The 13,266-nt window shown below is 42.4% G+C and overlaps 1 protein-coding gene across 6 annotated transcripts in view; it reads right to left on the bottom strand.

Annotated features, from left to right (window-relative positions):
* The window catches only part of GRIA1 (glutamate ionotropic receptor AMPA type subunit 1), a 116,637-nt gene that overhangs the window by 26,569 nt on the left and 76,802 nt on the right, over positions 1–13,266 (bottom strand). For all 6 annotated transcript variants that reach the window (XM_062502286.1, XM_062502285.1, XM_062502287.1 and 3 more), the window contains 4 exons: positions 10,641–10,745; positions 8,446–8,556; positions 7,296–7,502; positions 5,489–5,859 (listed from right to left, as the gene is read on the bottom strand). In XM_062502286.1, coding sequence (XP_062358270.1) covers positions 5,489–5,859; positions 7,296–7,502; positions 8,446–8,556; positions 10,641–10,745 — 794 coding nt within the window. The remainder of the gene's footprint in view (positions 1–5,488; positions 5,860–7,295; positions 7,503–8,445; positions 8,557–10,640; positions 10,746–13,266) is intronic.

Here is a 13,266-nt window from a genome sequence, read left to right as displayed (position 1 = left end):
AGAGATAATTGCAACATCATTTGATACACTTTTATAAGGCAAAGAGACTTTTCCAGAAGTCAAAGTCCTGATTTTCTTCATTCTCAAAGAAAGTCAGCTCAGCAGTTCAAACAAACCACCACAAATAAATGAACCTGAGCTTTGTCCCCACAGAATCATTAGGGTGGGCAAAGCCCTCTGGGATCATCGAGTCCAACCATTACCAGAGCACTGCCATTGAAGTTCACCATTAAACACGTCCCCAGGTGCCACAGGCTCGTGCATCTTGAACACTTCCAGGGATGGCAATTCCACCTCTTCCCTGGGCAGCCTGTTCCAGTGCCTGACCACCATTCCAGTGAAGACATTTTTCCTAAACTTTAATTTAAACCTTCCCTGGTGCAATTTGAGGCCATTTCCAAGGCAGATGCTTGGAGTGCCAGAGAAGATGCTTACTAAAATCAAGAAGAGTCATCAGATAAATACCCCTTCTCAGCCTTCTTTTCAGGAAGGAATTAAATTCCTTTTGATTGCTAAATGCAGCTGGTTCTAACTTCTCTAGTGCGAAATTTTTAGCAAAATAAGTAAGTACCCTGCAAATGTAAGTTTACAAAGGATGGAACAGAAATAATTTCCTTGAAAAAACTCCAAATCGATCCTCTCACTAAAAAAAAACCACAAAAACCAAAAAAAAAACAAACCAAAAACCCCCACAACATTTTGTCGTTGTTGTTCTAATCAATTTCTGAGTTAGATTTTGCCCAAAAACTGGTTAAAACTTTTCGGCATTGGGTAGATCTTAATGAAATTTTTAAGTGCTGCTGTCTTTCAAAATCAGAAGTCTCCTGTGACTTTTTTCAGTTTGGCTAAAAAGAAATGTAAATAAACAGGAAAAAAAGAGCAGAGGAAAATGCTCAGCATTAATTACAGGTACATAATTAATACCTTGTTTGCTCTTCCCCAGACAAACCTCTCAGATGGAATGCAGCAGAGAGATTGAGGAGTGCAGTGAACATGAGCACGCTGTATGGATCAGCCAGAGCACTGTTTCCATGTCACAAAAAACAAACAACGATGTCCACAAGACGCATATAAATAAAAGATTGTATCTATTGACTGGAGAGCAGCCAGCATCTATCTCCTCCTTCCTGCCTGGGAGTGCAGTCATTCATCATCTCTGCCAGCAAACCTCCCTGCTCAGCACACCCAGCCCCAGCCAGGGGTCACTGCTTGGCACAATCCACTGCACTTTGCAAAGCCTCTGGCTCTGGACTCTGCAGGCGAGTGTGGACCCCGTTAACTCTTTATCCCTGTTAACTCTTTATCCCAAGCCAGCTGGAGGGTGGGTTATACCTTGTGCCACGTCTCCTTGCACACATTAATCCCCACGGTCTGCAGGGCACACCGATGTGACCCGAGCATTTCCCAGCAGAGGTCCTGCCTTGCCCAGAGGAGCACAGAGGCTCTCCCTGCTCATACAGCCCTACTGATGCTCCCCAAACTTCCCCTGTCCAGCCTGGCTCTCTCTCAGGCACAGATGAGATGGAAGCTTCATCCACCACTTCACTCCCAGCACAGGCTGACCACGACATCTCCAGCTCTGTTCTCAATGAGACAGATTACCAGGAGTGATTTCAAGCTGTGTTGTGCAGGTATCATGACATGATACCCTAGTGTGCCATGAGTATGCATTTCCCTTCTACACACAGTAGATTTTGATCTGAATTCAAAATATGTATACTTTTTGTTTCAACAATAATGAGAGGCTGCAAGAAGTCTGGCTAATTTTTAATTTTCCTCTGGCAAGGCACAAAGGATGTCTGCATTCACCAGGTGATATTGTGTGATATTTATCTACCTGCCAAACCTGAGATGGGACAAGATTCCTAAAGTAACTCACCTGAGAGTAACTGTGTATTCTATCCCATGGTGTTTTCAAGTGAAGAATAAGTGCCTTTCTGGAAGGCCTGTTTTAACCAAATGCATTTCATTTTAGTCAAACATAAATGTTCTAAGTCACAGGAAGAGTAACTGGATTAAATTCAACAGTCTCCAATATACAAGAAGCCTCTTTTGGGCTCAAGCCATATGAAGCAACACATTTTGTGATAACAAAAAATAGAAGATCAAGATGGGAAGCTGACAAGAGATGCTATTTTGCTCCCTGTTTTTCCTTCCTTTTCACAACAGTTGAATTATTTATTTTGCAGAAAATAATGGAGAAGAGGAAAAATTCTGATGCCTTGTTTTGCTGCAGAGGAGGTTGGGAAGCCCCAGCATCCCTTCAGTCTCCTTCTCAAAGGCCTCATGTCCATCCTAAGTGAGGAATGGCAGCAACGTGCTGGACTTTAGCAAGGTCCTGCTCCCCACAGCTGCTACACACTGTGGTTATTTTGAGCTCTGAAGACAATTTATCAAATTGCAGTTCTGAAAATGGTACAATGGGAGTCACATTTACTTCACATTTTTCTTTCCACAGGCTCTCGCTATTGGCCGTGGGTTATTTATTACCTCTGATGCCTGCTCTGAGAAGCTCCTTTCTGGGTCTGTATTTCACATTTAATGAGTGCTTTTGCAATTTCATGACCATTTTCTGAAGCTAAGGTGGCACTTTGCAAAGCTTAATGGTTTATGGCCCGTTTCAGACTTCACTGATTCCTGCCTGTCACTACAGAGCTGTGCACAGCTCTGAGCTGACCCAGCCCATGCTTTGAAAGCTTTAAGGGCAACAACAGGGGCTGTCTCACCGCAGCCAGGGCTAATTAATCCACGTGGTAGGGACTGTTCTACACACAGTGGAGTCACTGGTCACTGATGGTGCAGAGGGTGGACACGAACTCCGGTGGGAAATGTCCAAGAGCTCACAGCCCCCTAGGTTTGAAGCCATGCATTTACCATCGAGGCGTTCCTTTATGGATTCAGAGGGATGGCTTCCTTGCTCATGGATGTTTCAGCATCCAAAGGCACAACACAGACTGCTCCACCGGCTACACCAGCTCCAACTGGGACTTTCCAAGACTGGTTACTGCCTGCCCTTTGTCACATTCACCCAGTCAATGCCTAGTCATGAAGGCTTCAGAGCTTAAGGATACCAGCTGACCTCCTGCAAAGAGCTATGAGTAGGTAACCCACAGCTCTGCTCTCTCTTGACCCTCCACAGGTCATCAAATTCACAGTGTGTCTTTAAAGTCCTTGGTAGGTTGTCCCCAGTGTACTTAAAAGCCTGTTTAAAGTTCTGCCTAGTAAGATTGTCCTTAAAAAGGACAACACTTTCCTTCAAAAGCAAATTTTTGTCTCTTTGGGGCATTGAAGTTCCCTGGGGACTGGTCTGAGACTGAGGAATGCACATTTACAAGAGCAAGTTATTGCTGCAAACCTCACTACCCGCTGTGCTGAGTGATGTGTCTGCAGTTTTGATCTTACTCTTTTTTTAAATGATAAATACATAGTGGCATATGTGCTTAAAACAAGCACGCACTGGAAAAAAACACCAAACAACAAACCTCCAGACAAATTTCCCTTGCTCCTTTCCAAAACAAAACTGAAATAAACAATCCAAAACCTCTACAAAAACAAAATACACCCCTGCACTTGCTCCTTTCTGCTGGGGAGAGAATGACAGAACAGATGTATAACAGAAGCTATTTATGTTGGTTAATGCATTACAGGGGAGATGCTGAGAGATAGCAGTGATAAGTTTAGAAGCAACTACATAGGAAATATATTAGAATAGAGCAGATATCCCCACCTGCCCACAGTGTCATTCTACCAAGTGCTCATTTCTAAGTGATGTGTCACAGAAATCCTGCACTGGGTTCATGTGAAAAATACACGTGAAGTATGGAGTGTGCTCAGAGCCTTTCTGCTCAGCAACATCCTACAGAAATTTTCACTCTTCTGCTTCCTCCTGGCTTTCACATCACACAGAAATGTCCCTCTCCCCTTACAACAATCTCAAGGAGCTGTACTCAGAGCACCAGGAGTTCTCTATGGGAATAATAATTCCCATATTTAATTTTTAAGTTTTTATCATCTTGCCAATAGTTGTAGCAGTCAGAAACTGCTCTTGTGTTCCATGGGAAAATATTGGTTTCAATGAAATTGTAATTTTCATTATCAGGATGATTAAATCAACCAACATTAAAATAACAATGATGGAACAATTCTCATTTCCCATTTCAAAGCAAAATAAAACCACACTTTGAAATGGTGATTCAAAGCATGTTATTTAGCTAGAGCAAATTTTGTTAGCTGAATCAAACCCACTGATCTTTCCCTGACACTTTTTATTAAAGATGTTACCAAATTTGCTATTCCTTTCAACTCTCCCTGCTGCTCCTTGGTTCAGAAACCACCTATTGAAATTACCCCAAAGGAAGACATTCTCTTTCCTAAATAAGAGTAATGATGACAAAAAAAACAATGAGAATGAAAATCACAATAACCTGATCTTAACACACAGGGCTGGTTACAAGACAGCAATAAAGTTGAAATTCCCTCTGCTGGGAAGACTTTCTGATTTCTCTGCCTGGCCTCTTACTAATCAATGATCAGATAATAAAACATATTCATAAAGCCTGTCACCATCAAAGTGCCCTGCAGGCTGTTATTTCCCTGCTATCACAAGCTCATTAACATTTGGATAAATTGGCATCTGATAGCCAAAATTCAGGTGCTCAGTTTTCCCTGCCATCCCAGGGGAGCTGTGCTGAGCCACACAGAGTTATCTCCACTTGTCTATGGAGCTGTGGCTCCTTCTCATGCCCTGAGCTTGATACCACAGCAGGAGGCTGGAAATGAACCTCTGCCCACTTGTCTTCACCCATAAGATGGGTGTTTCTGGATGAAACTTCCTTTGAAGCAAAGGGAGACAAAGCCCCCCAAAGGAAGGAAAAATTATCTAAGTAAATCACAAGAGTCATTCACCAAAAAGTCCCTTTAGGAACACTTGGGATGTTGGGTCCTACTGAACTCTCAGGCAGGAGAAGTATTGGATGAAATGGGAAGCTGGATGCAACTTGGTCTTTCTCTAACTTTTTTTAAGGCCGGTAACAATTCAGCCACTCATTGTGCTCCATAATGTTTGACACAGACCATATAATCTTTCACTGGACATCTACTGTATTAATTCTCCCTACCTTGCTGGAAGTTTTTATCTTCCCAATAATGTTAGAATCATCTTATTTCTACTAGCAACAAAATAAATGACTGACAAAATTTGATTGCAATTGGGTGGCATTAGAAAACCTTGTTATAATTTCTGTAAATTCCCTAAAAAGAACTCCCCAAGAGAAATTTAAATGGTATTTCCATGGTGTTAAGTTTGAAGCCCCAGGTTCACAGCTGTGAGACCTGTGAACCTTTGGATCCTTTCTGAGTCTGTAACTGATTCACAAAACTACACTTTGGTTCAGGAAAGGAGGTCAAAGTAGAACCTGTTCAGCTTCAAAGTACACAGAAAGATTAAACCAGCGAACTGGAAGAAGGGTCATTAAGAAAGGCAACCCACCTTGGAGAAATATCACATCCTTGCTGCATGAAAGCTCCTAGGGAGAACCACAGGCTGTTGAATATCCCAAACTCATTTGTCTGGTCATTGGCTGGCTGGTCCCGTCCTTCCTCAAATTCCTCAGTGTGCCACTCGTAAGGGCTGAAGCGACTCACCAGGAAGAGGACAACGCTCACTCCAATGTAGGCAAAAACAATGCACATCCATATCTCGTAGGCCAAAGGGTCCAGAAAGGAAAAAACTCCTGGTTTGGACTTTTGAGGTTTTTTTATCATTATTGATATACCTAAACTCATGAACGGTTTGGAAAAGTCTATAACTTCTTCTCGCACCAGGGTGATGGTTAATGGTGCCACAGCCACATCTGCCCTCTGAAAAAGGAGACAGAAAAGAGATTTGCAGACTGTGAATAAAATATATTTACTAACTGCAGTGTATGATCCTTTGATCTCTGTTTAACCTCTCTATTTCAAAAGAAATCAGACAAAACCCATTCCAAGAAAAAGGTTAAAAAGGAGAAGCCCATAATATTGGTGGATTATTTCCATTTTATTGCTACTGATTACCAGATCTGTTTTGAAATCACAGCACTTTCTTTTTGCAGCCACCCAGCTCTTCTCATCTGATTTATCTACTGATGTCACGGTCTGATGAAGATGATTTTCTCTAAAAGAGCTTTATCATCCAGACATCAAAAGAGGCAAGGAAAGGCCAATCTCCTGAAAAGGATGTCAGGATGTTTGCTTCCATCGAGAGCTGCTTTTTGAGAGCATAACTGATGCAGGAGAAGAGGAAAAAAAATGTTCCAGCAACACTGATATGCACTCTCCACTAATTTTGCAATCCATCTTGAAAACGGAGAGGGAAATGCATTGAAATGGCTGGTAGCATTTACAGTGGAGTTACCATCAGGAGACAGATCTTCCCCACTCCAACACAGTCTCACATGGACTTGGGAACGGATGCCCCCATCACGGTTTCCCTTGTAGGGAAATGGAAATGAGACCCCTCTGTCTGAGGGATGACCTGAACATCACAGAGTATGAGCTACCAGACCAAAGCAGATTTAGAAGTGCAGGGTGCAGGTGTACATCCCTGATAATGGAAATGAGTGGCTGGAGAGAAAGTAATCTCATCCTTCTATTCACCACTCATGTACTGAGTGCTTGAAATCTTTTTCTTCTTTCATCCTGCCACTAGCATGCAAATATAAAATAGAGTAAAATTTGGACATTCTACCCATGGGAAAGTATGACCTTTCGATACTTGTTCTTCTAAAAATGTAAAGAAAAAGAATCTTGGAACTGTTGAGAGGAAACGTTTTGACATTTCCATAGGCACAGAACGCACTGTCTGTCCCTAAATTAAAACATTTTACTTGGGCTGATTGTTTGAGCTGCAGTCCTCTGGAGAGCTCAGGCTGAGAAGAGGCCAGGACTCCTTCTACTGCAGTTATCTGAAGTTGTAGACTGGGACATCACTATTGACGTCCTCTGTAAAATCCTTTCAAAATTACAGAATTCACAGAATCACTAGGTTGGAAGAGACCTTCAAGATCATCAAGTCCAACCCATGCCCTAGACCACGGCACCGAGTGCCACATCCAGTCTTTTTTTAAAGACATCAGGGATGGTGACTCCACCACCTCCCCGGGCAGACCATTCCAGTACTTTATCACTCTTTCCGCGAAAAAGCTTTTTCCTAATATCCAACCTATATTTCCCTGGACGCAGCTTGAGACTCCTTCTAACTCTGGGGCTGGAGTGTGATCCCAGGTACCAAGAGCTACGTGTGGTTGGAAACTCACCCCATAGACGAGCTCTCCCACCATGCCGTTCCACGTTTTGGTGTCGGGGTCCCGGGCTCCGTACTTGCCGTCGCGCACGATCTCCAGCCGGTAGTGGTAGCCCACGTGCTTGGCAATCTCGGCAGCCAGCTCCACACAGTAGCCCTCGTACCTCTCGTTGCCCTCAAACTGGTTGGCGTTCTTCTTGAGCATCACATATGGGTCCTCCTGGCACACAGAAGGACATCATTGAGCCCACTCCTGATTGCAGTGGTGCACACTAGCTTCTGGTCTCCCTGAAAAGCTCTAGCTTTGTGTTCCTGTGCCAAGGGACACTGCCAACACACCGTGGGCATATTCTAGAAGGTACAAAGTCTGAAATGTTTTACTGTGGAATATTCTTTTTATTCGTGCAGAATCTGTGTGCAGCTCCTGCAGTGATGGACTTGAGGGGAATGGAGTAGCTGGCAGGATTTGGGAAACAAACCTTTCAGTGTAGTTCTGCAAGGGGTATTTAATGTATCTGAGCTGTGAATTTTTTTAAAGGCATGCTTGCCTGTGTGGGCACAGGATGAATCAAATCTGCTGGACAGGAGAGAACCTTAAAGTGTGTAACTCGGTTTGGGTATTGTGTCTTCTCTGCAGACTCTCAGTAAGCAATCAACAAACAAATTAGTAATATTTCATGGTTTTGCTGGGTAAGTGTATACAATGACTCAATACATTGTGGGGTACCTATTATTCCTCCATGATTATAGTGGAGATTTCTTTTTAAAGCAATGATTCAACCTCTCAGAACAAAACAGCTTATCCTTCCCAAAACTGCAGCCCCCATTCAGTGGGATAAATACCAAGCACAGGTACAATTTACCTGTGTTGATGCCTCTACTATCTTGTCCTAATCTTTTGTATTTTCTACACTTAAGCATGAGAGCTCTTTAATACCTACTTAATTACCCATAGCAATTTACAGATTGTTTATGGAGCCAGCAGGAAACAGTAAGTGCTACTACTATTATTATTATTATTATTATTATTATTATTGTTATTGTTATTATTACTATCATAAAAATGATATAATACAAAGAAGGGCACATAAGTGGGAAGAGGGAGCCTGCACATCAGGGAGGTGGGGAAGAGGGAGAGCTGGGTTGGAAGTCATGGCACTTACTAGGATAGTTGTGACTATGTAGGTCCTGTTCTGCAGGCTCATAGACTCGTTGCCACTTTGAGTGTCTACAGCTATTGGAACCAGCTTCTCATCTTCATTCCAATAACCAATCTGTCCAATACAAAACCAGGATTAATATGCCTTTGGAATATTAACCAAGATACAGTAACATGGTCATCCAAGCCAGATCAGCCTTCTCTGCATATTCATACCCAGCCAGAGACCTCCTCTCCTGATTTTTCATGTCTTTGGCAAGGGGGATAGGAAATTCCCCACCCTGCTGTGCCGCCAGCCTGAAAATAATAATGTGCAGGATGTGCTACAGTAGCACAGTGCTTGTATGCACACAAAAACATCTATCACATTGTACTGGTGATTATTGCCATTTCTGCGACGAGAGTTCACACTTTCCCAGTGTGACTTCCAAAAATTATTCTAATGGTGAGCTTGCCTGCTGCACGTGCAGGTGCTAGAGGTTGATGAAAAAATATCCTGTAGCTGAAAACCTGCATGAATATAAGACTAACTCTTGGGACATCTTGAGACAACAGGAGAAAAATTCAAGTCAGAACTGTCCCCCCTCTCCAGTCCTGCACCAGTGTCAAAATTTTGAGTTCATGAATAAACAGAACACTTGTAAAGGGAAGAATTAAAAGGCCAAATTCTACTTAATAATAATAATAATCAGGGATTTGGGCAGCTCTATCACTCCTTGCAGGTAAAGCAGAGTGCCAGCAAATATCTCTAGGAAGATCGTGGTTGAGGTTATCCACTTAGAGGGTTTGATTTTATAAGAGGTTTTCCTTCACCTCATGTAAGCATGAAGCTGCCTGAACTCTGCTCATTTGAAAAGAATTTTTTATCACAGTAAATGAGAAAAGGAATTAACCAGGGCATGACCAGGAACCTGCTGATGGCAGATTAGAGTTCATAACAGCTGAGGAGAAAAAATATCTATGCAGGCTTCTAATCACTCTTCATTGCACAGCCAAAAGGAATGGAACATGAAGAAAGAGCTTTCAAAACTCTGCCCTAGAGTGACAAAAGTGGAGACATGGATGTTTGCTTTGCACCTCCAACCTGGTGGATCTAAAATGCAATATGCATCATGGCAATGATGTACATGTCTTCCAAACAAATATTATTTCTGATGGTAATTACATAGAAAAATCAAGACATGTAGCCAATCAAATTCATCTCTTCTAGACTCTCTCTATACTGCCAACTTATTGAAGTTCAGAGACCCAAACTGGGCATGATTTTTTTTTCCCTTTGTCCCCTTATGAATACTTTGCAGTGGAGGAAGACTGCTTTGTATGTCTTCAAAATGATATTTCTTTTATTTGTCAAAGAAAATTTGCCTTTTTCGCTTGTCTGTGGGGGGCTTTGATCTCACACCTGCTGTTTGACAGAGGGGCTGTAAATATGGCATTTTCATTATTTACATTTTTATTTGTTTCAAGTTCTCATTTTTCAGGGGACTGAGGAGATGCAGAGAATGCTCCTTTCCAAAATACGTAGTAGCTCTCCTTTATCAAGGAATAACTGAGTTATTCTCTGTTCTTCAAATACGTGGTATCTAAAGTGGGGCATAAGCACCTAGAGTCAGATTTTCAAAAGGATTAGTGTTTCAAGGGCTTGGCATCTCTGAACAAGGCCAGATTTTTCAAAGAGCCTGGGATAGAGAAAGGGATCGAGACTTCAGAAGAGCACAGAGGTCTGTGTAGCTATTGGGACGTGGTTAGTGGTAAAGCTTTTGTCGCTTCAAGGAGAGCAGAATTAGGTCAACATAAAGGGTTCACTTACAATGGTTGGGGCAAACAGCTTCTCCCTGGCTCTGCCTTTGTTTATCCTTGGAAAAGTAGAAGGGCAAGGCCATAGCTAGGCCTGCACCAATGCACCATGCCAGTAGCAAAGCTGAGCTGATCAAGTTTTAGCATCCTGGAAAGTTTTTGCCACACCTGAGTTTCCCTTGTTGCTCTTGATAATACCTTCCAAATGTTGCATTTTTTTATCAGTATACCATGAGTCCTCCCTAGTGCCTGGCTTTGCTCATGCCTAGAGCTGGGAATGCCCTTGTTGTGACTCCACAAACAAACTCTGAGGAGCAGGAATGCCTGTTGAGACCCAATCACACTGCCACTCAAACGTGGGCTGGAATGTGACACAGGATGTGGGGTCACTCTCTGCTTTACCTTTCTGATCCCATCGTGTTTCATCTCAATCACATGGAGGGTGTAGTTGGTCCTGCGTCCTTTCTCGTTAAACTGAACGTTGCCTGACAATCCTTCAAAACGGACCTTAAATACACAAATATCAATGAAGACAGCAATTTGGTCAGCTTCTCATGCAGTGGTGATTCAGCAGCAGTCAGAGGGGAGGGGAAGAAGGGTGCTGAGTGCAGGCACTACTGTCAGTTCCATGCAGGGGAGACAGCTCATCAGCCTGAAACTGGGATTTCACTAAGGCTCACTCCCTACAGCATGCCTGGCCATGGGCACAGCCATCCTCTTAACAAACTCTTTCATTTAAAAACTCTTTCTCTTAAAACTCAGTGGTTTAAAGCATAGCACAGCCTAAGAGCTAGATCACCAATGTGAGCCCATCACCTCTTGGGATGTGACAGTGAGCTAAATCAGCTCTGAACTCCTTAAGTTTGGGGTTTTGTATTTTCTAAATCTGACCTGGAGTCAGGATTTGGTAAAGATTTGTCATCTCAAATCAGGAGCTGTAAATCAGAAGGAAATACAAAACCATGGCCACAGCTCCCAGCCATCATCTTTTTATAGAGAGGAATCTATAAGTTATCAAGCAAATTTAATTACCTTTGCACCAGATTAATAAAATCCAATAATTTAGTATTGACATTTGCATAGAAAGCTTTGAACCACAAATCTCTGCTGATAATGCTGTCGAGCTGAAGTGATGCTCACATCTCATCCCACATCCTGAACTTCCCTTTGCTGCAGAACTGCCCAGCCTGGAATGGAGAAGGGGTCCTGACTCCCACTGTGTGGGGTCCAGGCAGTGGGGACCAGGAACATGGGAAGAAGAGTGCAGATTTGGGTTTCTATGGAGACCACCCAGAGAAGTGCTCATTGTCTGCTTTTCCACTTGCTGTGGACAAACCTTTTTTCCCTGCAACTGAAGACTTCCCACATGCACAATGGGGACAGGTACTTAGCAGCCTTTTTTAATACCCTGAGATCCTCATAATAAAGACCCGTGGTGAAGAAACGAGGCTGCATCATTACAGAGGAAATCTGTTTTTAATCTGCTTAAACCATGTTTGTTTTCCAGCTGTTATAACAAAGGTCTGTCATGAAAAGGAACATCTGCCAGCATTTTCTGAAGCTCTTTCAAACCAAGAGATATTCCTGGTGACATTTGGATAAACATGCTTTTCCCTCTTCACGAGACACAACATGCCCATAAAAAATAGATGTGCTGAAAAAGCACCATTGTCTTAAGCACTCCCAAGCCTGCTTTTTTTCACATCTCCTTGGGTTGTCTGTTCAGGTTCTGACCAATTCTGAAGCTCAGGTCACAGGTGCTTGTGCTTTGTAGCTTTGTATGCACTAAAAGGCAGGTTTACAGCATCAATCTCTTCTATCTGAGTGGATGAAATCTTAATCCTGTGATATCCATGTGGCACTGAAACAGCAAAAGGGATCTCTGCTATCCATGCTGCAGGATGCAGCACAACTTTTCTGTCATTCACCATCCTCTGACAGTAAATGCAAAATACAAAAATGCAGTGCAAAATGCAAAAATGCATTGCAAAATATAGTGAGGCTGACTTCAACAGTGTTAAGCACCAGTCAAATCAACTGGAGACATGGGGCATTTAAGCACATTTGTGTGTAAGACATGGATGGGCATGTGGCTCTTTGCTGGGACATCTGGAGCAGAAGGATGCTGTTGTAGCCTCCTGTTTTACAGGGTTAGTCAGCAGTTAGGGACTAGCTTTCTGCTTATTAGATGTGCTGGCCACATAGTGATATAAAAAAGAATTTGTTTAAAATTACCATAACCTTTTGAAATTATAATTTAAACCTTAGTGTGGTGGTTTAAAGCAGTATTTTTTGGGCCTTTTCTTGCAAAAAAAAAAAAAGGTAATTATCTTTGATAAAAACATTCATCCTCCTGAAACATGCCAGATTCCTCTTTTTAAAAGAATAAAGAATGCTTGATATTTCTTTTTATATTTGCTCCTGCCATCCATGAATCCTTGTTAGGACATTGTAGTGAGGTGAGGGGTTAGTCTATTCCCCCAGCCAACAGGACAAGAGGAAATGGCCTCAAGATGTGTCAGGGAGGTTTAGTTTGGATATTGGGAAAAACTTTTTCTCCAAAAGGGTTGTCAAGTATTGGAATGGGCTGTCCAGGGAGGTAAGTGGTGGAGTCACCATTTCTGGAGGGATTTAAAAGGTATGTGGATGTGGCAGTGCTGGGGACTTGGTTTAGTGGTTCAGTGAACTTGGAAATGCTGGGATAATGCTTGAACTCCATGATCTTAGATCTTCCCACCTAAATGATTTTATGACTCTGTGGTTCCTTCCTACACTAAACAGGAGTAAGGCAATTTGGGAGCTTATTCCAGATGTTTGAGCAGAAGCAAGTAGAGAAACCTTTTGCTTTTAAAAAGCTTATAAAGTTTCAGGCATTAACAAATGGGAGGTGAAGAGAAAACACACTGTGAACAGCTGTAAGAATTGCCTTAACTGTGAATCTTTACAGAAAGGATAACTCAAACCTTCAATCTTGTCATAAGTTATCCTATTTCCATCTGCCTCTTTCTTGCTACATTACTAAATACTG

This window comes from Cinclus cinclus, chromosome 14, assembly GCF_963662255.1.
Source record: "Cinclus cinclus chromosome 14, bCinCin1.1, whole genome shotgun sequence".
NCBI classification, from domain to species: Eukaryota; Metazoa; Chordata; class Aves; order Passeriformes; family Cinclidae; genus Cinclus; species Cinclus cinclus.
The sequence above is the reverse complement of the archived record's forward strand: the minus strand, read 5'-3'. Positions and strand labels throughout refer to the sequence as shown.